The sequence below is a fragment of the Apteryx mantelli genome, chromosome 1 (genome assembly GCF_036417845.1).
Source record: "Apteryx mantelli isolate bAptMan1 chromosome 1, bAptMan1.hap1, whole genome shotgun sequence".
Classification (NCBI taxonomy): Eukaryota; Metazoa; Chordata; class Aves; order Apterygiformes; family Apterygidae; genus Apteryx; species Apteryx mantelli.
Window position 1 is genome coordinate 145,608,114 of NC_089978.1, and position 23,797 is coordinate 145,631,910.

The 23,797-nt window shown below is 41.5% G+C and overlaps 1 protein-coding gene across 12 annotated transcripts in view; it reads right to left on the minus strand.

Annotated features, from left to right (window-relative positions):
* Window positions 1-23,797, minus strand: part of PPFIBP1 (PPFIA binding protein 1) — a 125,182-nt gene that overhangs the window by 27,356 nt on the left and 74,029 nt on the right. For 5 of the 12 annotated variants that reach the window (XM_067305732.1, XM_067305739.1, XM_067305747.1 and 2 more), the window contains 8 exons: window positions 16,961-17,047; window positions 15,484-15,597; window positions 14,745-14,876; window positions 8,195-8,287; window positions 5,719-5,833; window positions 4,175-4,207; window positions 2,741-2,802; window positions 1,946-2,030 (listed from right to left, as the gene is read on the minus strand). In XM_067305732.1, coding sequence (XP_067161833.1) covers window positions 1,946-2,030; window positions 2,741-2,802; window positions 4,175-4,207; window positions 5,719-5,833; window positions 8,195-8,287; window positions 14,745-14,876; window positions 15,484-15,597; window positions 16,961-17,047 — 721 coding nt within the window. The remainder of the gene's footprint in view (window positions 1-1,945; window positions 2,031-2,740; window positions 2,803-4,174; window positions 4,208-5,718; window positions 5,834-8,194; window positions 8,288-14,744; window positions 14,877-15,483; window positions 15,598-16,960; window positions 17,048-23,797) is intronic. The other 7 variants (XM_067305791.1, XM_067305765.1, XM_067305769.1 and 4 more) reach the window with 5 other exon arrangements.

The window sequence follows — 23,797 nt, forward strand, 5'->3', positions numbered from 1 at the left end:
GCCAGTGCCCTCAGCCACATCCATCAGTGTCTTCCCACCCTGATCACTGTCCCTCCACTAGGGCTGACCTCCCAAAAGCCTGGGTCTGGGACTCTCTGCGGCCCCCCGGGAACCTGGCTGCTTCTGCTGAGGAAGTCCATAGGATTGTCTACACAAGTTCACCTGCTCTCTTCCTAACAGCCGGGGGTCTCCTCCCAGGACATGGGAGCGCACAGGCTCACAGCAGGCTCTGGAGCAAACAAAACTGAGCTGGGGGAGGCAAAGAAGGGCACAAAGACTCTCTCTTCTCTCCTGTGTCTCATTCCCAAACCCAGCAGCACGATCGGACGTGACTCTCCCCTCCCCTTTGCTGCCTTGGCCCCATGCAGCAGGACTTAAGAGCTCAAACATTTGAATACTCCTCCACCAAAATAAATTAGATATTTTGCCTCCTCACCAATTTCTGGCTACTGACAATCTTCACTCTTTGAAGGGATCCCTGGAGGCTCCCACATCCCCCTCTTAGCACCCTTAGGAAGGTCATCCACTCTAACCTCTGCACCACTAATAAAACCCACTAGCCCTTGTCGTCTATCCTAAAAAAGATCATGCAATAAACTTAGGTTAATTCAAGGTCTGTGGAAGGCTGGGTTGGCCTTCTGTGGCCTTCAGAGGACTCAGCGACAAAGGAGGTTTCCAAAACAAGCTAATACAACACTGCTCTGCACGGACATCTAAGTTGCACATATTCTGTATCAGAAAATGCGAGGCAGACCTCTCACTAGCAAAATGCTAACGTCTGAAATTTCTTGAACACAGGTCTTCTAGAGAACAATGACCTACAAAATGCAACTCAAGCGCTAAAAGAGCAGGATGATGTGGGGGGAAAAAACACCTTAGGTGCTGTAATGCATACAGGGCAGGAGGATGGATTATAGCTGTAAAGGTCGATGCTCATTTTCTAACATCTGAGTGTGTTCATTTGGAAACCCAGAACCATCTCAGTGTGATGCTCTACATGTGATTCTTTTGCTTTTCTTTTAAGGAAAAAAGGAGAAAGAGAAGGAAGGAACTCAATGCAATTGTGTCAGACTGATGACTACCATCATCAACATCTATCATCTTCAGGGATCAAAAGTTCCTGGAACTGGAACACTCCAACAGTCATCGAACACATGAAACGTATCATTATATGTTATGGTACATATAATATATACCATTTGAACCACATGATTAAGTCCATTATCTGGTGGGAGAGAAGGCTTTTTTCGCACGAAGAGAGACTGGCAGGAATGATCAGGAAAAGACAGCTTGGCCTCCTGCTGCAGTAAGGAAGGAGAGCTATGCCATAGCTGCTGCGTGTGGTGCCTTGTGATGGTTATGTTACATGTCAGCAACAGTCCAGGCAACACACTCACTTCGCTACAGACATTTCTGCAGCTCTCAGGCTTTGCTGTCGCACTGTGCACAACTGCTGGGGCAGTGCCAGTTCAGCTCATGGGAACCCACATGCTCAGCAGCTGTTTTGCCCAGCTACCAAACCCTCCCAAGGAATACAAGTAAGAGAGGGGAATGGTGATTTTTAGAAGGTAATGTAGCTTCTAGCCCAGAAAGGTATTTCAGGAGACAACTGAAAGGTGTTAAGACTTTATCATATGCAAAGTAATTTTACAGCGGGGGAAAAAAAAGCAATGTGACAATAGTAGTTACTACTACCAGGTAGTAAATGGGACAACATCCAACTGAGATAAATCAATGCAACTGCCCTGGAAATTACAATTTACTAAGGAAAGGAAATGTGCCAATTCATACCAGCTGAAGAATTGGCCTTAACTCTACCTGAGAGATACCTCCAAAGATAGTAACTCTGAGAGTCAATATAACTCTACCACCTACAGAGATAGAGTAACATGCACCTACAGCTGAAATGGGAGTAGAGTTTAAAATCTTCAAAATTGCATAATACCTTTTTTACCTTGAGCCAATATCACCATGTCTTGAACTTTTTTGTACCGATTTAGAGATTGCCGAAGCTCTTCTATCTTCCGATCCTAAAATAAAGGGAAGCTACGTTTGTGTTTTTCCTATGATAAATCAAAAATAAGAAATACAAATAGTAGATATTCTTCACTTTAACTGGCTATTAAACTAAAAGTAATGGAAATGGGGATAGGACAAGACCCAGAACTTTGAGAAGCTTTGAAATATCCAGAACTTATATTTAGCAAAAACTACCAATTGTTTAATCACCAGAATTGTCCCAGACTTGAAAGTGGATTTCAGCTAAGTCAAAGCTAGAGTGTAATAAATATTGCCACGTACAAAGAAAGAAGTAATCAAAGGATTAGGGACTTTGGTGATCAAAAGAAAACATCTGGCAACATGCACATGCATATGAATGCACAAAACCACATGTGAAAACAAGGCCTACTTTACAGAAAGCCCTGTTGGAAATGTGGTCTGTGGTATCTCATGGGACTTATGTGGAGCTCTTTACATTTGGAGAGTATACTGCAAGTTGCAGTCCCACTGAATTTAATGACACTGTTGTGTAAGGACTCTGCGTACACAAGGCAAAGCTCATAAATGCCTAATTACATCCCTTATAAAGGCACTGCAGTGCTTCTTTTGACTACAGTGCATCCTTGACTCTTACAAATTTGCTTTTGTAGTGAATTGTGACAAATCCATGTTTGCAGATATTCTAAGAGATTAAACTCAATCTGATGAATGATTACTGAAAAAATAATGATTTTGCTACCTTCTCTTCATTTGCTGCCATTAGAGATTCAACCGCCTTCTTCATTTTCTGTACCTCTATATCTAAAAACACACAATACAGTTTCCACAGTCAATTTAAATGAGACAGTATAAGGAAATAAGAAAAACAAAAATGAACACAATAATTTCTGAAGGTAAATTTACAAATTAAAAGACAAACCACAAACCACTTAATTTCTATTTTAGACTGAAATACAAAGAAGAAAACCTTTTTTCTGACATTTTTATCAAGGAAGTGACCACATTTAGGAAATACCCCTCCCCAAACCACAGGAAAACTGAAAAGTCAACAGTAAAACTACTGCTTGACCTGCATTATCTCTGTCTTTTAAATAAACAAATAATTATAAAACAAGAGCTCCAAAATATAAAATACTATAATTGGAGTGCAATAAAACACGTTTTCAGTGCAACAGTCACCAGGCACCCCAAACAGCATCTCAAAACCCCACCATACAAAGCAATAGGATTAATGGACATGATGGAAAAGCATTGTGCGGTGGTGCTTAGTGATAACTCAGAATGGATGTAGGCATGAGGACAGCACAATGGAATGATACAGGTATTTGCTGTGACGAGCAGTCATGCTAGAATATATGTCGTAATTCAGGTTTGAAAAAGGTCCCTAGTACGGAGATCAGTGCTCTGTGCTTCAGCTATAACCCTTACTTACGAAGCAGTACAACACTTGGAACATTTATGTTCTAACCATCTAAGAGGTTTCATTTTGGAGGTGTTTTGGACTAGATAATTTTAAAGAGAAGGGAAATAATCTTCATTTTTGTAAGAAATCTACCTTGCATAAATGAAGTAAACTTTAAATTCCATTACAAATATAGGGAGGTGGCCAAACCCACAGGCAAGCAAGCATTTAACTTTGCTTTAATCTCCTAAAATTCTTCTTAAAACAAAACCCACAGTGGGGAGAACATTTTCCTCCTTAATGAAATGCAAGAACAAAACAAGCTGCCTGGCTGACTTTCTAGATTAATCACATTTAGACATACTTGGCTAAAATCCCAACTGATACAGCTCCAATGATTTTGATGGAGTTATGCTAATGGAAAATCTGGCGTTCTGGATTGTGACTGCATTTTATTGAAAGACAACTGTTTTATTTGCATGTGCATCTTAAGGAGAAAAATCTATGTACTCAGCTTTGAAAAGAAACTTTGGTAGTCTCCACAAGACCAGATCTTTCTTTGTCTAGTAGCTTTTATTCAGACAACTTTGTATTTCAAGGTGTGACATATCCAGCTTTATTCTCAAATTTTACTGTGAGTGTAATTAAGGGTTATAGATGATGCAACCTAACAAGTGTTTGTTAAAGCAGTTTTATAAACACATGCAGAAAGCTGCACTGGAAAGCACTTCTGAAATACAAATGCTTGTGGAAAGACACCAGAAACCTTACTTTTATCTTTGAGCTTCTTTTTACAATTTTCATCTGTGCAGGAAAATCCATTGGATTTGAAATTAGCATAAAGGTTATGGCAATAAATAACTTTTAACATAATACTGCTACTTAAGGAGCAAACTATTTCTCACATATTATTGCAGAAGCAAGCAGTCCACAGTTTTAACCTGCACTCCCCTGTTGCTAATGTTCCTAAGGAAACAAATAATCTCACTGTTCTCCTACACAATTACCTGTTTCAAGGATTTTTTTTTACCTATATGTTTTCACTTACAAGGTCTCAAAGGTGCCTTATGCCAATAAATTACTCCTTAAGCTAATACTAGGCAAAAAACCCAGCTAGTTTACAATGTACAAATATTTGTTCAGAAATCACAGTTCATCTAATGGGGCAAAGAATCTGTGTTATCTGCAAATAGCATTACTTAATATTGCTCCAAGGCAGCAAAATCATGGTTCATCATGGCAGAGGATGTCCATCAACAGAAGACCCTCCTGAGCTATACCGAAAACTAAACCAAAGCTGAGTACCAAAAGGCAGGAGGAGCTCAGCATACTCAGCAGCCCCCAGGAAGGAAAGCCCAGAATAAGCAGCAAACAAATGCACCAAACCCAGACCTTGTTCACCTTTACACATTCTAAAAAAGGAATCACAGTTCACTGTGGTCACTTCTAGTGGTCTTATATAAAGCTATTTAGAACAGGTATTTTTACTGAATAAAATCTGACAAGCTACACACTGTGGTCTCTGCCCCAGGTCTGGGAAACAGACTAGTTAACCTCTTGGGGCTTTACATTTCTAAAAAGCAAATTTTAAAAGCACCATCCATGATCAGTGAAAACTCCCAGTAAGACAGGTTCAGAAATGAAATTTCAGGTCAAAAAAGTCTGTGAAAAATTTTGGGGAGTCTTAAAAATTTATTAAAAAAAAAAAAAAGTCCAAATCTAAGTTTCTGCTTTTGTTTCTTCTTTGCAAGCAAATAAAAAAAAGCATCTGACATAAAACTTCTGTGCTCATTCAAAAGTTTAATTAGGATTCAGACCCCCCTGGTGCACAAATAAGAACCAATCCTCAATTTCACCCACTTAGGGCCGGTCCACGCTGAAGGTTTGCTGGCACAGATCACACTTTGGTACGCAATATGGTTTTTTCCCTTCCTTAACAGGGAGAAGTGTATAAGCAAAGCCCAGCACAGATACCTACACAGGAAGTTCCTCTCTCAATATAATCTTTTGGGGGAACTGGTTTAAATCAGTATAAACTGCATCTTTTGAGGCATACAAAACATGTGAAGGGCTAACTAGGGATTACCAGCTAGCTTCAGGTTGATCAAGAACCTACTCTAAGGGTAGCTTCAGCAGTTGCATTGTGAATACTCACAAAATATTTTAGAAGTAAACATGAAGACAAAATGTACATGGAAATTGAGGTTTTAAATTTCCTGTACAACAATTCACAGAAACATCAGATTCAGATTAGGTGACAGAGAACTACATGATGCCTCTGCATAGCCCTAAGAGAGAGCCTCCCTTGTTCTTACCTCTGTCCAGTATCTCAACTCCTTCTCCTTTCATTCTGCAAACCAATTTGTCTTGTAACCTTTTTACCTCAGCTTCCTTCTGCTCCAGTTTCTCTTTCAAAGCTGCTAGTTCATCCTGTAACAGATACAGAATCAATTATTGACAGTCTCCATGTGTATTTGAGAGGTTTTCAAAATTCCTTTCTAGGAAGCGCTGAGGACAGATCCTCAGCAGTGGGAAAGATCAAGGGCCCCCGACAATAAGGAACAATTTACACTGGCTGAGGGTGCCCTCGCTCCCAAAGTTTCAGTCTCGTGTATAATTCAATGGAGATTTTACATCTGAATTTAAAAAAGAAAGAGTAAAGCCAAAAATGCAGTTTTCTTATTTATTTAACCTTGCACAGACAGAAGAACTATGGGTGATGAGGCTGAATGCTACAGCTTACGAACACTGACATCTGTATGAGGATCTCATGAACTTTGACACCTGTAGAGCATCTGCATGTTCACAGCTGGACAGTTACCAAACTGCACTTACAACAGGCTGAGGACAATTTCTGAAATGACCACTGCTTACTATGAAAGAAAAATCAGTCACAACACCATCAAGCACATAAACACGCTCTGAAAGCAATTCAGGTGAAAATGTGGTACCTCTGCGACAATTTGGGTTTGCTGATCACGCGTTAGGGAAGGAAGCTTAGCACTGAGATTTGTGGGAGGAACACAGAAGGTGTTTGGGGGAGTTGGGGTGTATATGAAAAATGCTGTCAAATTTTGACTTAGCTCTAACCATCTGCACTAGCAAGTGACTGGCACTGATTCATGCATTTAGCTCTTTAAAATTTCAGTCAAATCCTACCCAGTTAGTAATATGTTTCTTCAATGTCTGGGATCTTACACAACAGCACTGGCAAGATGTGACCTCAGTGCAAATGTACTCTGTTGAAATTTTAATTTGTTCAGTTTATAAACAAAACAAAATAAAACAAAATAAAACAAAGCAAAACTCATAATTTTGACCTTTATAGCTTCTAATTGAAGTATTAAATCCTAAAAGACATAATTCAAACTACAATACTGTGGCTTAAGTGTGTTCCTGAGCTTCCCCCAAAAGATCGATCACAAGTATGCATGGAAGTGATATCTGTGATCCAAACTATGGCCCAAACTACAGGATTTTCTGAAATCAGTTCCTCTTTGCTCTAAGGCATCTTTAAAAAATAAATCAATAAATAAAAACACAATCTTGAAATTCTCAAGAAATCAAAGCTTCTTCCAGAACAGAGGCTTTATAGTACAATCCTCCAGTGCTCCAAACTGGTATTGACTTTGCTGGGATTTCTGACAGTGTACGACCTGTGCTTCTCCAAAACGAGACCCTCTCTCGGTCACTTGAAAAGCTGTCAGTATACCCATGGACAACTGCAGTTGCACGCAGTTGTTGATGTTGTGTATTTTCTGTCCTGAATTAAAAACATGTTATGTAAATTTACACTTGTGGGGAGAGGAGTCTGTAAAGGAATCATTGTTTCCTAGTTAGTTTTCATGAATAAATTTTCTCTAAGATGGTTAGAAAAGTTTAGTTTTGAAAAATGGATGTAAGCTAGAGAAGGGGCAGTGGAAGAGGAAAAATTTTAACCTAAGTCTAATTCAGTTATGAGTAACCAGTGCGAAGTTCACAACACTAAAATCCTCTTCCATCCAGTATGAAAGCTATTTAGAAGGAAGAACATGAGTCTTCTACATCTAACAAGAAAGGGAGCACTGCATAGCACCGCACAGCAATTAATGCACAACACAGAATGACAGCGAGATGCAAGACAGACTGGAAAGTGGTGGAACATGAAGGTTTCAAAACAGGCCAAATTAAACTACTACACCTTTAGCATCTGGCATTTTTGCTCCATCCGCTGCTTTTCATACTGCATCTGACCCACTTTGATTTTCATGCTAGAAAGTTTGGCCATTAAAGACTGGTAACAGAGACAGAGGAGTGAGAGAAAACTAAAGATAGAAAAGAGACAGGCTAAATGGCAAAGAGAAGTTAGACACTTACAGAAACAGAACGCTATAATTTCTTAGGTGAATGCTTTTTCTCCAGAATAGAGTGGCTGATTTTCAGCACATTTAGGAGAAAATAAATGCTCAGCTTTGATCTCACCCATGGCACACACCTTATGTACTGCAACTGGTGTTCACTGAAATGTAAGTGAAACAAGGATCTAAACAGATGATATATTTACTGCTAATGGCTACTACCTGGTATGTTGATCCCTCATAAACAGTGTTTAGATCTGAAAACCATGCCACGAAATTTGGAAATAACCCCTTTCTGGGTTTTGTTGTTGTTGTTAAGTGAGTGCCATGAAATCCCTGGGCCTGAGGTTGCTCGGGGCTTTGCAGGGTATAGTAAGGACAGGGGAAAAGAGAATGAAATTTGAAAACCCACAACTCATACCCATCTCTGCTTCTCCCCCTTAACCTCACTTACTTTGGTAGTTTTAAGTTTTTTCTCGTACTGGAGTCTTTCATTGTCCATTTCTCCCACTCTTAATCGCAATTCATTTATTTCCTGGATCAAATCCTGAGCGAAGGGAAGAACAAGACCAGAAACAGAGAAATTCAAAAAACAAGGCAGAGCGATAGCTGACCAGGCATACCTCAGTGGGAGAATAAAACCACAACAGTGAAAGGGGCTCTGTGCACACAAACACACCACCCAAATTCAAAGTTAAGTCAAGCATCAACAAGCATCAGCATATGTGTTTAAGCATCAAAGGCCACACTGACTGCCACTACAACTGGGCTTTGGGAATTCACTCTGCTTCGGAAGAAACTCAGAGCCGCCACCAGTTTGGACCTGGCTTCTTCAGGAAAACGGCTCAACCTCCTGGACATCCTCCTGTAGAGAGCTGCCAGGTTATGAAGGTAGCCCTGCATGCCACCAGCCGTACAGCCCCCCTCCTGCAGGGGACAAATGAACCCCGAGTTTGACTGTGCCCCACCAAGGTATTCCTTTTCCAAACATCCCCACTCACCAGATGGGGAAACAGGATGCTAAGTGGCAGCTCCAGACCTGCAGGAAGCCTGTGGGACAGCCCAGGACAGCAAACACACTCTGCAGTCCCAGGCCAGACTTGCCCACAAAACGACTCATCCTTCCAGACAAGCATCCTAACTGGGTTGCCAAGCCTTGGTCCAGAATTCAGCATTAAAGTAGTAAAAAGGGCACTTCTTCCAGCATCATGGTGAAAAAAAGCTCTAAAACAGGTACTAAATAAAGCTATAAATACAGGAAAACAGCAAAAGAAGTAGCCTGCCCTGGGAAAGAAAGGAGGACTATACATATGTGGAGGCTTTTACTGCTCCTCATTACTGGAAAGCATGTCTCTCCATACAAAAGATAACGAACCACAGCTCTGGGAAACAATCTTCCTGCTCAGCAGGGGAACACACTAACCAGAAAGCAGCGGCCTTCTCACAAGTCTGAAAGACGCCCCAGCAAGCTCCTCTGTCACATGTAGCTTGCTAACCTTTAGCTTATGCATGGATGCCAGATCAGTGCTACATTTGGGTGAGGAAAAAGATAGTAATAATAAAAAAAAGCATTCCTAAGCAGCTACTGTCATACTGCGTCACTGGAAAACTCTTCAAAAGAGCAGATGAGCTCTTTGTGCACCCTGGAAAACAGAAGAGGACTCAAATTGCAGCATAACACCTTTTACACTACTACTATGGCACTTGCGTTTGCTGGCCTGCAGATATGGTAAGGCAAACTGCACCCATGTCAGCCAAGGCTGTACATCAAGCTAACAGCCGTGAGCACTGGAACAAGCCACGAGCTGGCATTTAAAGTGTACTTATGGGTCCCTGGAAACGCCTGCCTTCCAGCCCCATTCCACGTCTTCCCACACCTTGGAAACTTCTGATTATTGTTGTATGTGCTTAATGAATCTGATGACAACATAGCAATATCTGTATTTCTTTAGCAATAGATCCAAAGTGCTCAGACACAGGGTGGAAAGCTACCATGATCTTTATAGCATAGGACAGTGCAAATCTTACCAAGAAGAGAGATGTGAGCATGAGTGCTGGGTGGACAAGGACATAAGTGAAGGCTGTGTAAAGTCTGCCACCTTTCATTATTCCATAACAGAATTGATTGTAGTTTAGGGACAGAACATTGCTGATACCAGCAATTAAATGAGGTCCATGATTGGGTTTAGTCTCAGGAGATACAGTCATCTTTGCCTTGCTTCACCTGAACAAAGCCACCCTCCTGTTCAGTAGGAACTGAGCTCCTAATATCCAGAAGTTTTGTGGCTTCACAACTATAGCATGAAACAGCATGTCACTGCTAGGATCAGGGTCTTTGCAGGAAAGGGCTGGACTGAGTTTCCCTAAATAGAGATGCAACAACAACGGGAATATGGAAAATCAAGTTGCCTTCAGCCTCAGCAAGTCCCTGTCCTGCTGTCTCCATAACTTACTGCCTTCTGGCTGAAATGAGCAGCCTGCAGCCCTCACCTCTGTTCTGCGGGGCAACAGATGAGTATGTCTCTGAGATAGCAGACCCCTTCAGCACACCCACTTAAAGCAAATGTAATAAATATTTTATGGTTTCTGTGCGTACAGACATAAAGCAAGCAGACATAGGAATTTCTGTGATGGCAATAACCAGTCACTTAAGAAAGCTGCAGATCATTTTAAAAAGTGAATTTCAATAATGAGTCACAAACAGTTCTCCAGAGCTTGAAATCTAGGATTCTGACCCAAATGAAGGCAGTAGGAAATTGCAGTTTTTATTTTTAAATTGATTAAAGCAGTAAATGTGTGTCAGAGTGGCTGAAAATCCAAGCTCAGTTACCAGAAATAAAAGGTATAATATTTTAAGGCTATTAATAATTACTACTGCTAACGTACAACTTTCTGATTTGGATATACTTGCAGTTCCTCACTGATTCTTCAATGTTTGATCTTTACACAGCTCATCACTCCAAATATACAGATGACAGTCTGTCTCATTATAGTAGTTGAGCTGTTCCTTTCCAACAAGAATTGTTAAAGATCTCTAACAAATCTATGTTCCTAGGGCTGATGGTTAGCTTTGACATGATGATGATTGATTTGTTTTGGGCTTTTCTCTCCTGCTGCCATTATCTTTGCTTTGGCATGACCCATTGTCAAAATAGTCTATGTACCAATAATTGCTGAAGCTGTTCTCTATGATCTTAGAGCAGAAACTAAATTCTGTTTATATTTTTAAGAGCCTCATGCATAACTGGCTCATTTAACATTGATAATTGATCATCAAAAATACTGTACAGCTTGTTCAAGGGCTAAATAGAAGTAAAGAAGAGTCCTTAGAGCATGCCTTGACCTAAAAATATTTTCAATTATTCTCCTGCAAGTGCAACATTATCTGGTGTCTTCAGTTATGTATAATACAATTAATGTAAATCACATTCTCAGTTTTTCAAGGCAGAGGAGTACGTTCATCAGGTTTCATACAGAGATCCTCCTTAGTACAAAAAGGATGGTCAGACCTTGCATAAATGAGCAGAGGAAAAAGAAAAGACCCCAAAAGCCCCATCTTCCCTGCCGCTGACTTGCTATTTAACTTTGTGCAAGCCACCTGAGGCCGAGATTGTCAGAGGCACAGAGGTTCCCTAGGAAATCCTAATCCTCCAAGTGCATTTCACTTCACTGCTTGTTGCTCTGAAGCATTTACCCTTTTATCCCACTACTTCTCCACTCAACTGGTTTTGATCACAACCTTTCACAGCAAGGGCCATGCTTGCCTCTTCCTGCAGAAACCAGAGCAAGGAGGTCACGACTTTCTTTGAAACTTGAAGGGGCCAATAATTATAACTGCTTATGACCTGAAGGCTTTTGGGGACCAACGTCATGTCTGAGGCGCTTATGTCCCTGTGGCACTCAGGGCATCAGAAGGTTAATCAGGATTTCTGATCAGACCAAAAAGCCACTGACTGCACTGGCTGACTTTGATGAACTAGCAGGGAAACAGCCATCCACATGGTGGTCCACTGCACAGCATCTGCTCTACCTGCATTTAATGGTTCCTCTTTGGACACCCATAAATGGGTTAAAATACCTGCCTTGGGCTTATTCCCCGTCCTAAAAACCTGCAAAACAGGAAAGGACCATTAAGTCGAACTCTTCTGAGTCTGTCTCAGGTCTCTCCACACAAACACTCAACAGTTCCTCTTTGCACTGGCCCTGACAGGGCTAAGTTGTACAGATTCCTATTTCCCCAAAGCCTTTTACTTCCCAACTTGTTTTACTTGCACTCTTCATTGGAGGGCTAGAGAGGCACAAGACAGCAATGATAACTTTAAGCTGGGGACGGTAGGAATCCTTACTGGCACTGGAAACACAAATTACATTCATGGTTTTGCTCCACTCAGAAATTCATCTGTGCAGAGGAGCCTGGTGGTGTTTAAACTACAAAGAACTCCCCTTGAACGAACCAGTTTAACCTCTGGCTGCTGTTTCAAAGACCTTTTCTGGTTATGGACTCCTCCCTAAATAAACTCCCTAGTACGATATTTTCTTACGTAAGCTCAGCCCAACTCAGACCACCCATGCTCCTTAAGGAAAATAATGGTGTTGCCTGCTGGGAAAGTGGCAAGACTGGAAGGATTTAAAGAACAGATCAACTACAAATCTCAATTAATTATGCAATTAGCTTTGAAAAAGCTGCGTAGTTGCGAGCATCTAGACAGGAAAGTCCTGGAGCACAAAAGAAAAAAAGCTTACCACTGAGGCCTCTGTTCAGAGAAAGAGCGGTGAATATGAGGAACTTACCCAGCTGGAAGGTGGAGCGGTAGCAACAGACATAAGCAAAACCAGATAGTATGAAAAACTGAATCTGAATGATAATTCTGTAGGAGATGGTAGCCCCTGAATAAATGCTACCTCCAAAATACTGGTCAGAGGTTTCACATGTAATCTCACACAGCTGAGAGCCTTACAGCTAATTAGCCATCCATTCTCCATTGGACAAAATGGAAATTAAGACATATTATTCCTTTGAGTGTCTAAGCCTAAGTCTTTTACAGCTAAAAAGTGTTTAAACACAGAAGTAACAACATAACCATTTCTGTGACACTAAACTACACCATTTTGGTTTTTAAAGGGAGGGGAGGAACACATTCTAGTAATACGTTAGTTCTGGCATAATTTTCCAGCAAAAAGTCTACCTGACCCCTAATTATAACAACTACATTTAAACGTAATTTAGATGAGCTTATCTTTATCAAAGGCGTTAAGCATATTTCAAGGTATTTCAAAGAGAATTGATAGCTACCATGCAGGAAAGCCTCCTGCAGAGAGCCTACAAAGTTGCAGTGCATGATGCGATCCCCATATTGCAACCTCTTTCCTGGAACAGAGCTAGGCCCACATCCACATTCGCTGTCTCCTGAGCTGCGCTATTAAGTTATGGAGCGACTGCAGTGCAGGGGGAAATGAAAGAGGGGGGAATTACAGGAAAGATCAGGAAAGAATCACATCAAAAAAAAAAAAAGAAGGATAAAAGGGGATGAAGCGAATCACCCAAGGCTCAAACACTTTTGTTGCCTGTTTTGGTGAGCACAAGAAACCACAGGGTGTTTATAAATGAACATGCAGTAGAATCCATTTCTAAAAACACCAGTTCACTGTAGTCATTTGGACCAAATCTTGCTTCCCCTCAATGTTATTTACTGCTGGTGTCAATTCATTTATCTATCATTCAGACCACTTACGATGGGTGTCAGCACATAGGTGAAGAGATTTCTCTGTTGTACATTAGAATTTATGGAAAACTAAGTTCTGTGTGGGCAATTAGACCTCATGGGAGTTCAGAGAGCAGCCAATTCTTAACCGACCTCCTATGGAACCAAAAAAATTTCAGGAATTCCCTCCACCTTTCCTTCTGCCAATTTCTCCAGCATTGCTATGTATAGCGCTTGTCTGGACTGCAGAGTCAGATGCTTTTAGGGTAATTCTGTGATTTTTCCATATAAAAATTTGTAAAAACTAGAGGAAAAGGTAATGGAACTCTACATAAATTCTGCCTACTGGCTTCATGGTAGCTAGACGTTCTACATTTTAAAAAAAGGTGCCGCCTTCTCTATGTAAATGATCATCACCTTTCAAATCAGAACATGATTAAAGTCACTAGTTTTCAACCTGTGGACCTCCTTTGGTCTGTGAATTACTTGAAACAGGCCCAAAAAAAAGCAATTCAGAAGCAAGCCTAACTTTTTCCACTTACACTTACAATACAAGTGAAGGAACTACACTTCACTGGAAAATATGCAGAAAAAAGTAAGGAATTTGAAAAACCACTGATTAAAATGAATGAGGCAAGAGTTGTCTCCTGTGATGACATTATGGTTTCTTCCCTTCCAGAAATGAAGGACATCTGGAACATGCACAGTCTGAACATCAGACATTTCAGCTCATTGACGAAGTCGGAATTGGAAATTTTCCTCTGCTCCCTAGGCAGATGCCAAGGTATTTCTGATATGGGGGGATGCCACCCTTGCAACGAAGCACAATCTGGGTCTCGGGGTCTCCTGGCAAAACTGGGTTTGCCCATCTGCACTGCTGTGATGCATTCTGGCTTCAAACATTAAAAAAAGGTTCTGCTGCAAAGAAAAATCCAACAAATCCAAGGTGCACAGAGCTCAAAGGCCCCAGGACAGTGTTGCACAGTACAGCAGCAACAGGCTGCAATTCTGCCTGGCCCTGAACACTGCCTGGCTGAAGCGAGTCTGAGCAGAGCATCTGCTGGCCCCCCAGCCCTGAAATCTGATGACAAGAATTAAAATTACTTTTTGGAAATTTTTCTTCGTAAAACTAGCATTTACCAAGGAAAAGATGGCACTGTTTTTACTTTAAAAAATAAATGTCTTAACATTAAAGATGAATTCCTCCCCTTGCCTGAAAAAATAAAATTCCAGGAAATTTTCAGATAATGTGAAGCCATACAAAGCTCTTACAACCTATTCAATTGTTTTTTTTTTACTCACCTCTGTGTCCCTGAATCTATCCTCATAGTCCAATCTGTCCTTCTCTACAGACGTAAGCTTTAACTTCAGATTGGAAATCTCTGCCATAAGATCCAGTTTCTGAGTTTCAAGGGACGTTCTGCTCAAAAGCTCCTGATTTAAGATAAAGAGGAAAAGAACAGAATTATTCATCCAAGGGAAAAGAATTCTACACTTAGCACTAAGATAATCCATGGAAATAGGTAATATATTTCTACAGCTAGAAGCCTCTTTGATAGCACAAACTATCATATTTATCCTTCCATGATACAGAGTCCTGGGACACAGTACTTAGCCCATCTGATAGACTCAAGGCACCTAGGATGCACCTAAAATCGTGGGGGCACTATCGCTGGTTGGCTCCCAAGACTAGAAAAAAACTTGTCTGTCATCACAGTTGCTCTGGGCAGCAAGGAGCTTTGAGGGGAATCCACCCATCCTGCCAGAGGCTTTAATCCAAACCTCTTTGAAGTTCAGTGGGGAAAGGCTCAAAGGAGAGCAGGACTGGATTCCTGTAGTGTAAAGCAATGTTGACATTACTAAGTACAAAGATCTTAAAACAAATATAGTAGGAACAGAGGCAAGAGAATTATCACTTAGTTAAGTGACATCAAGGGATAAAACATCTTGAACTGATGCACACTGCTCTTACTGAAGCAAAATGCAATTCATTAAGACAGAACAAAAGACAGACAGAGACAAAAGTGCTTCTCTGCAATACCTGCTGCAGCATTTCCTCCGTGGCGTTCAGCTTCTCCCTGTGTTCCTCTAGACAGAACTCCAAATCCCGAATCTTTTCTCCCTGGGCCTCTACCTGGTCAGTAAGCACACTTACCTGTAGAGTGGAGATAAAGGAATGCACGTAAGTACCTTGCACCTATACAGGTTGTATCACCTCAATGACCATATATATTAATAATAATGCTGGTTTGGCCCCAGAGGAAATACAACAACATAAGGATGGCACACAGCAGGGTGCTGCAGTGGACACAGTGCATGGTGAAGCCGACAGAAGAGGAGGGAAAACTTTCCCCTCACACTTACTGGAATTTCGGTTAAACTTCTGGCAGACACACTGCAATTTTGCATCTCCCCTCCAGACCTATCCTGGGAGTTTTCACATGGAAGTCGCTGTTGCATTTTACCGCCAAACTGTAAGCAGCACACCTGCTACTGCCTCCTCACCAAAAGCATGCTATGTCAGTATTTTGTAACACATTAAAATTAAAGATGCCGTTGGCTGTGACAGTGCATTGACTAAAGACTACTAGCTTCTACCTTAAAATTGAATAGTTAAACCTCACCAAATGCCAGTTATTCTGAGTGACTGCATACAGTGTATCACACTGTACAGCTTCTCCTTTTCCGAAGGATAAAAACAAAGGAGGTTAATGCACACCAACTGAGGCAAGGCAAGAACGACAAAGACAACACCTTCAAGACTGCAGACTGGTTCCCATTTAGCTTTTTCTGAATAAAATTTTGTTTTTTAAATAGGTTCTTTGGAGGGAGTGAGCACTCCTGCTGGGAGCGAGGCTGAGTCAGCTGGAGCAGAGCCTTGCACCATCACAGGCAGCCCTCAGGCCAGGTCCACGTGAGGTGACATGCAGCCTCTTGTGCAGAGCAGACAGAGGGCTGCCAGGTGATCCAGACACCTGATGGCAGGAGAAGCCAACTGGCAAGGGCGGCTGGGGTGAGCTACAGCACAGTCCAGGCTCAGAGCGGGACCTCGGAGGGGTTCGTCCCCTCCTGCCCGTCAGCCAGTCCCACAGCTTTCATCGCCTTCGTTCCCCTCCAGGGCGTGGCACGTGCCTGGTGGTTGGTGGCCATGGGGGGGATTCTGGTAGGCGTAAGGACAGGACATCTGTCACCTCATGTGGACAGTATGTTAAGAGTCAGGGAAAAAGATGGTCTTAAGGATATATAGGAAAGCAAGAAGATGATGGCCTTGCAGACCAGCGTGGCTAACAAGATTCAGAAAGAAGACCAGACACACAGAGAGGAAGGCACTTCGACTTTTACTGCAATCTGAATCCACACCTATCCGTAATCTGGGTTAACCCCCAGACATCAGCAACACTTCCAGTCACTGTGTGAGATGGCACAGCTGCAAATAAATCCTCAGAGGTTTAATCATATAATACAAAAAAGTCTTATTAATGCAAGAACAGAAGAAAATAATTTAGGTGATGACTCACTTGCAGAACAAGAGATTCCTTATCATTTTCCAAACGTGCCAGCCTTTCTTGATACACATCTCCATTACCAGATATGTGTCCATTAGTCTGAAAGAGATATCAAATATTGTGTCTGTCAGTTACCATATGATAAGCATCATCCTTCAGTACAGCTTTAAAACCATTCTACGCCAGAAATTAGTCAAACACAGTAACATGAATCATTGCAATAAGGACATTTAAAATACAGTATTTATGAGCCAGACATATCCCAATGGCAGGGTCAATCTAAGTCAAAAGGACTATGCTGACTAACGCTGTCCAAGGATCTGAGATGCAAAGCTTTCTGTGCTGTAAAGTTCACCAGCTTCAAGTAACAGTCATATGTAATTAGCTATGGCACAAATACATACATTACATTAATACAGCTGAGAATAATAATATTAAACAATTCTGTCGTAATAACCTATTCTGATTTGTAGACCCACAACATTTTCAAGTGGAACACTACGGTATGGAGAATTTAAGCCTCCTGACAACAGGCTTGCTTTTCTTAGTCTGTGCACTATCAAAGGTCTGCAAAACCACAGGCTGAAAACCACTGAGCAACATAAAAATGTCTCAGAAGCACTGCTGCTAATATTACTAATTTAACTTACTAATATGACATTATCATGTATTTACTTAGAATGGCAGTTTCCTTCAGTAAACTAATACACAGAAAGTAACTAAAATTTTCTTAAAGGCAGAACATAATTGGTAAAAACACACTCTGAAAACGTATCGCGACATGTAAAAGAACCTAAACGTACACAGATCTGACTTTCAACTCATGATGCTGCCATTAAGAAGAACAATTTTTACATTTCAGTCAATGTTATGAACACACTTATAGAGTATTACTCATCTGCACAGTTTAAGAACAGATTTATTATATTTTCCAGCCCCCCAAAGGGTTACAAACAAAATAAACTGTCAACAAAGGACACAGGATCACAGTTCAGAGCAAGAATTGTTCAGGGGCTTAAAGATGGGAAGGGAAGAGCCTTCTGGTGACCCAGTTCCGCAGATTCTCTTACTGCGCATTTGGCATTTCATTAACAAAATTTGTGCTCCATGCTGTACCATGCTAAGCCATACTTGCAAAGAGACAAATATCCCGATACATTCAGCAACTGAAAAAAATCAACTCACAATCCACATAATGCGCATTATGCTTCTTGTAAGTCAAACAATTTTTTTAAACACACAGTAAGAGACATCCTTTTACATCAGGTACATTTTACTGCGTATGTGTGAAGATCTGCATTCTAAACAGATCTCTTTATAAAGCTGCTTTAGGCTAAAGAGAAACAAAAATACATGTTAATACTATCCAAGAGTCCAGAGGAATCAGCAACTTCCTTTCTTCATACTAATTTCAATGCTCTGAAGCAGGGAGAAGAATTTCTACTCTATCCATATACAAAGTTGTCTCCAAGCACTTTGTAATGTAAGCCACAATCAAATCTCAGTCCAGAAAAAAAATTATTCTTGCCATGATTACATAAATCAGAGAAGTTTGAGAATCTGGACTAAAATCCAGTGCACTGAGCATAGAGACTCCTCCTGGCTTCGAGAGGCCTTGATTTCCCTCTGAATATTTAATGGCAAGAAACCGGGCCACTGACTTTCATACCCGTATGCATCAGCAGAGCAACCCAGCCGTGAGAGGCCATCCTCACTCATGAGCTGGAAACCTCAGGTTTCTGCTTTAAATCTCCTTTCCAAGCAGGTTGTCTCCCCTGATTACCGAGGATGCTTCAGATGAGCCAGCAAAAATACCTTTTTTACGCTACATGCCTGAGGTTGGGTGGTGTGAGAAATGCCTTTGTTTGAATTTGGGGGGGCAACAACCACCAAGCATTAGTTAAAGATTAGAGGCAAAGCAAACAGGAGAGGGTACAAAGTGTTTGACCTCACCTTAGCACTCTCCTCAAGAAATCAGGCTGTATCCTGGCAGCTTTTAAATCAGTGTGCAGAGGTAGAAATATCTCCCAAGCATCTACATGCATAACTTTGACAACATCTTTCCTCAAATCACCAGGAGCTACAGCAGGGCTAGGAAAGTATGCACCCTAGTAATTTGTATCAACATCTCATACCATAATAATACCTTTCAAAATTTGGAATTCAGGGTATCTTATATCCAAATTATTTAGCAGTAAGTTACCAGGCCCTCTGACCATCTGGCATCTCAGTACCAAAGCAAAAGTACTCTAAACTTCTGAGTTTGCACTGTTTTCCCCAGCCTCTACCAGAATTTAGGCTCATGATACAGGATTTTCATTTGAGATCAATGAGATCTTCAGTTTTGTAACAGTTTTAATTTAGGTGAAACAAGTCCAGGAGTTTCTGAAATAAGCTTGTTAGCTGCTAAGCTAACAGTTTATCCTTTAAATTATGCAACTTGACTTGCACAGATAGTGCAAACAGCAGGTTTTTGCATACTTCTTGTTATTCTGTAGTTCCTTCCTCATTTACAATCCTGTATATCTTAGGTGCTTATTTGGTCCCCATTATTATAGAGTCTGTATTTTGTAATATATAGCACGTTTATCATTAAAGTGTGTGGCTCTGATGTTGGAAAGTGATATTTAGCCCCCATTATAGATAGGCGACCAAGGTGCAAAGACTCTCTTGCGGGCGCTCACATGGAAGTCCTTGTCAAAGCACAAACTTTATTCCCAGCCTCCCAAACAACACATCTGTGCCCTAACCACTGAACCTCTTGCTATCTCTAGTCAGCGTAATCAGACACCAAAGACTGCATGAAAAAAATTCAAGGCTCTAAGTATTTATTTTACACTACAATGAAAAAGTCTTCCCAATGCCATGAAAATTAATGAGGTGTTAAAGCAGTGTTAGTCATTGTGCATAACATCTTTCTAAGACACCTTTGTTGTTAAATTCTCTTCACATTCCTCAAAAAAAAATCCTGTTTTGCTCAGCAATTCATACTGGGTTTTAAAATAGAAGTGTTTAGAGAGTGAGAGTTCAGCCCTTATGTGCATATTACCATGAGAAATAGAGAGGAAATGATGAGAATCATAAGCAGAACTGGAGTAACGATTATTCTCCCACAACACCAAATAATATCCAAATTTATTTAGTTTTACCAGCAGTGGCCAGGAACATTTTATAAAATCTGCATAAAACAGACCTCCTGTAATTTACTGAAAACAGCAAAACTTGGTGTACAACTCAACAGCAGTTTGCTTTTTGTCTGAAACATCGTATCTTCTGCATAATACCTGGGATTAACTCTGCAATGTCAGAATACATTTTAGGTATGAAAAGGCAGAAAGTCATTGACTTTGGTTACAGTGACCACAGCACCTATTTCAGAGAGCAGCAACACTGGTGCTTCCCACAGCAGTCCAGAGATGGGGACTGGTGGGCAACAGCCATGCAACACCTTCCAGCAGGTCTCCTCTGCTCTGTCCTCTCCCCGAAAGCAAAAAAGTTGACACCAGGCACATTTTTCCTTCCAGGAAAAAGGGAAAGGCACAGCTGCATTGGGCAATGGTGTAGCAGGAGCAAGAAACAGTGGAGGAAAGGGCTGCAGGGAGTTTTGAAAGAGAGAGGAAGGGTTTCTCTGCACTTGGAGGCTCACAGCCTCCTCTGGGACAGAGCCTGGCGACTATTGCTCAGTGCAGAGCAAAGGCTCTGTTTAAAAAAAAAAAAAGAAAAATAAATATTTGATTCAACAGCAACTGCAAGAGTATTTGGGGCATTTGGTAGGTCTGGACCAAATTTGTACCATCCAAGTCTAAACAGGATTAACACCATTTACCAGCTGTGAAATGCAAGCTTTTCCATCTTTCATAGAAGGCTCTTTTTCATCAATAACTTAAAATTTATCTTGAATTAAGCTGTTAGACTTTGCATGTGTTTTTAATTTAGGGATTAGCTGCAAAACACTGGATGGGAAGAGAGAAAGCAGATTTACCAACGCTGATCTTAATCCTATAAACAAAAGAACAGTTGTCACGATGCCACTAAAGCTTCTCAGAAGTTTGAAGTTAAGCATTTACTTAAAATGCCTTATAAAATCAGATCCAGTGCACTTAAAACTCTGCAGGATCAATCCATTACTAATCTGTTAAATATGTGTGTAAGCTTTGTCTGCAGTCATGTAAGTAAAAATCCATACTGCCCTAACGGGAATTATTCCTGTAATAAGCAGATGCATCACAAAACTTTCAGTTCGCCTGCCCTTTGTCTTTTAATCCATTTTCTCTAGAACTTATTCAGCCTTCTAAACCACAGAGAAGTTTCTAATAGCTGCTGTTTTTAACCTACTCAGAAAACATTTTATTGTTTCCCCTCAAGCACTGAAATTTCCTTTCAAAAATAAAACTCCTCTTTAGCCGACTGTAGCTGATACCCTCATTATTCTTCATTTTCTCTTCTGCTTTTGAGACAAAAGAAGCAGAACAAATCACACCGTTCTTGCTGAAGAGGTGAGCTGATTTATATAAAAGGTACCACCACTCCCCAGCATTATTTTTGCTCTGTTCTTTGTGTGAGAGATTGCACTGACTGTTTGGACCACTACAGCACAGTCAACAGTTGGGCTGTCCCAGACATCTCCTTCCGGACCATCTGGAGTGAAATTAGACCTCATTAACATGCTTAAGTCGTTCAAATCACTCTAATACACATTACCTACACTAGCTGAGCACAGCTATTGCTCACTCTGTTCTAGGAAGTCCCCCACAAGGGGGCTTCTCGAGCCTCAGCTACCTCAAAATCACTTGGTGGGTCACGGGCAGATCCGCGAGGTCCTCCAAACAAACTGCTCACCACCAGTTTCCCTGCCACACAGAACGGTGATGACTTTGCCCTTCGTGTCTATTAATTCCACCCCAAATTCATGCTGACAGAATGACAAGAGCAGGGTGTAGGCAGTTTGCAGGGAAGTCCACTGCTGCCTGCACAGCCCTGCATCTCCTGCCTTTCATGCTTCCCTGTCCATCGCTCTGATGTTTCAGCCTGCTCCATAAGCTATGTCAGCAGGCACGCAGATCCACTGCCGAGCCTTTTTTTTTTTTTTAAGTTTACAGAATAGTTCTTAAAGAATGAGCAGGAAAAAAAAAAAACACTCAAAACCCCATGTTACATCTTAAAGGCTTTGCTAAAATACAAGTGAATTCCCCCCCAAAAACCAGCTCAAAACAGACCTTCACTCTGAGGAATTCACCTGAAACATTTTCTAAACATAAGTAACACAGCTGAATACAGTAACACAGTTGAATAGGGAAAAGTGAAACCATTTCGAAATATTCAGTTTCTTCAACAGCAGCTCAGCTGGTATCTGATACAACGGAAAGATGAAATGCTTATTCCCAAGCAGTGCTACCCAGCCACGGCTTGTCACATGGATAAATGCAAGAGCTGGAATGAGCACGGATATTCTTACCTTATTTAGCCAGACACAGTGGCCGTGAATGTCCCAGCTACACTCCATCTCGGTCATAATTATCTTCATGCATTTAAGGACATGAGTGACTGTGGCACAGAGCTGAGGCTCAGCATGATGGCCCTGGCGGCTCGGCGTGGTGCCACCAGGGCTCCTCCGCACCAGCCGCTGCACGGAGAGGTTACACGGAGGCAGATCTCCTCCTCCAACCAAAGACGGAGGAGAACGTGGCACCAGGGTGGGAGAGGTGGGAAGAGAAGCTGTGAAGAGGCACTCCTCCCAGGCAGAAAGCAGCTCCTCCAGGGAATTAACACATCAAAGCCCATGAGGAGCAGCCTTTCCTCTAAGCTGAGCCTGGAGAGCTCCACCACAAGGACAGCGATGTGCCCAGCACAGAAATCCCAGACAACAAGATCATTCCCACATGGTCAGGCTCCTGTCTGCAATGGCTAGTGGCTCATTTATTCCCTTCATTAGTTAATTTCCTCTCCGGGGGCTAATATGTCCGACAAGATGGACAGACCTATTGACTTTAGATGCTGCTGCTCACCAACCTCCGCCTGACGGGCAACAGCCACCAGAGTAGAGCACTGGATGGTGGTCCCTGCCCCAGTCCACCAGGGTCAAATACACCCAAACACAGACACCCAGGGGTGGCCCACGATCTGGACTCCTTCATCCAGCCCCCCGGGAACACTCGATTATTCATAGGACAAAAACGGGTCAGAAACGCCATTTTCAGTGAGGCATGGAGCTGGACTGGCTCGGGCAGGAGCAAGCAGGTGAGCTGTGCTACCGTGCGAACCTGACCGGGGCAAAAGCAGCCCCACGCACACCAAAGCTGCCCATCTCCACAAATGCTCATCTCATCCCTCTCTGAAGAGCCTCCCTGATGAGAGCAGTTCCACACCTCCCTCATCCGTGGAAATAATTCAAGTTACAAACACAAAAGAGATTCTGACCCCACTGCCTGATTGAAAGATGAACAGGAGGGAATTTTCTTATCTTGATAGGCTATTAATTTTAAAAGCTGGAAGAATACATTTAATTCACATGCAGGTGCCAAGAATAAGAGGGGAAAAAAGTTAACTAAACAGTCTCAAATCTCATGTGTGGCTTGCCTCCGTTTATGTTATACTTGAGAATCATTTAATCCAACTATAACAACCAACTTTCCCCTCACATTTAAGTTGCAATTTCTCCAGTGACAGCAACATTATTACTAATTACTAATATTTTTGACTTCAATGCCTCACTCCTGGAATCCTATGCTTACCTGAAAAAGCACAGCTTTTATTAATAAAATCAAGATGTTTATAACTCATATGGATGGATAAAAATCTTGAAAATATGAGCATTAAAGAACCCAGAACAAAAAAATGAAGCGAAAGAGG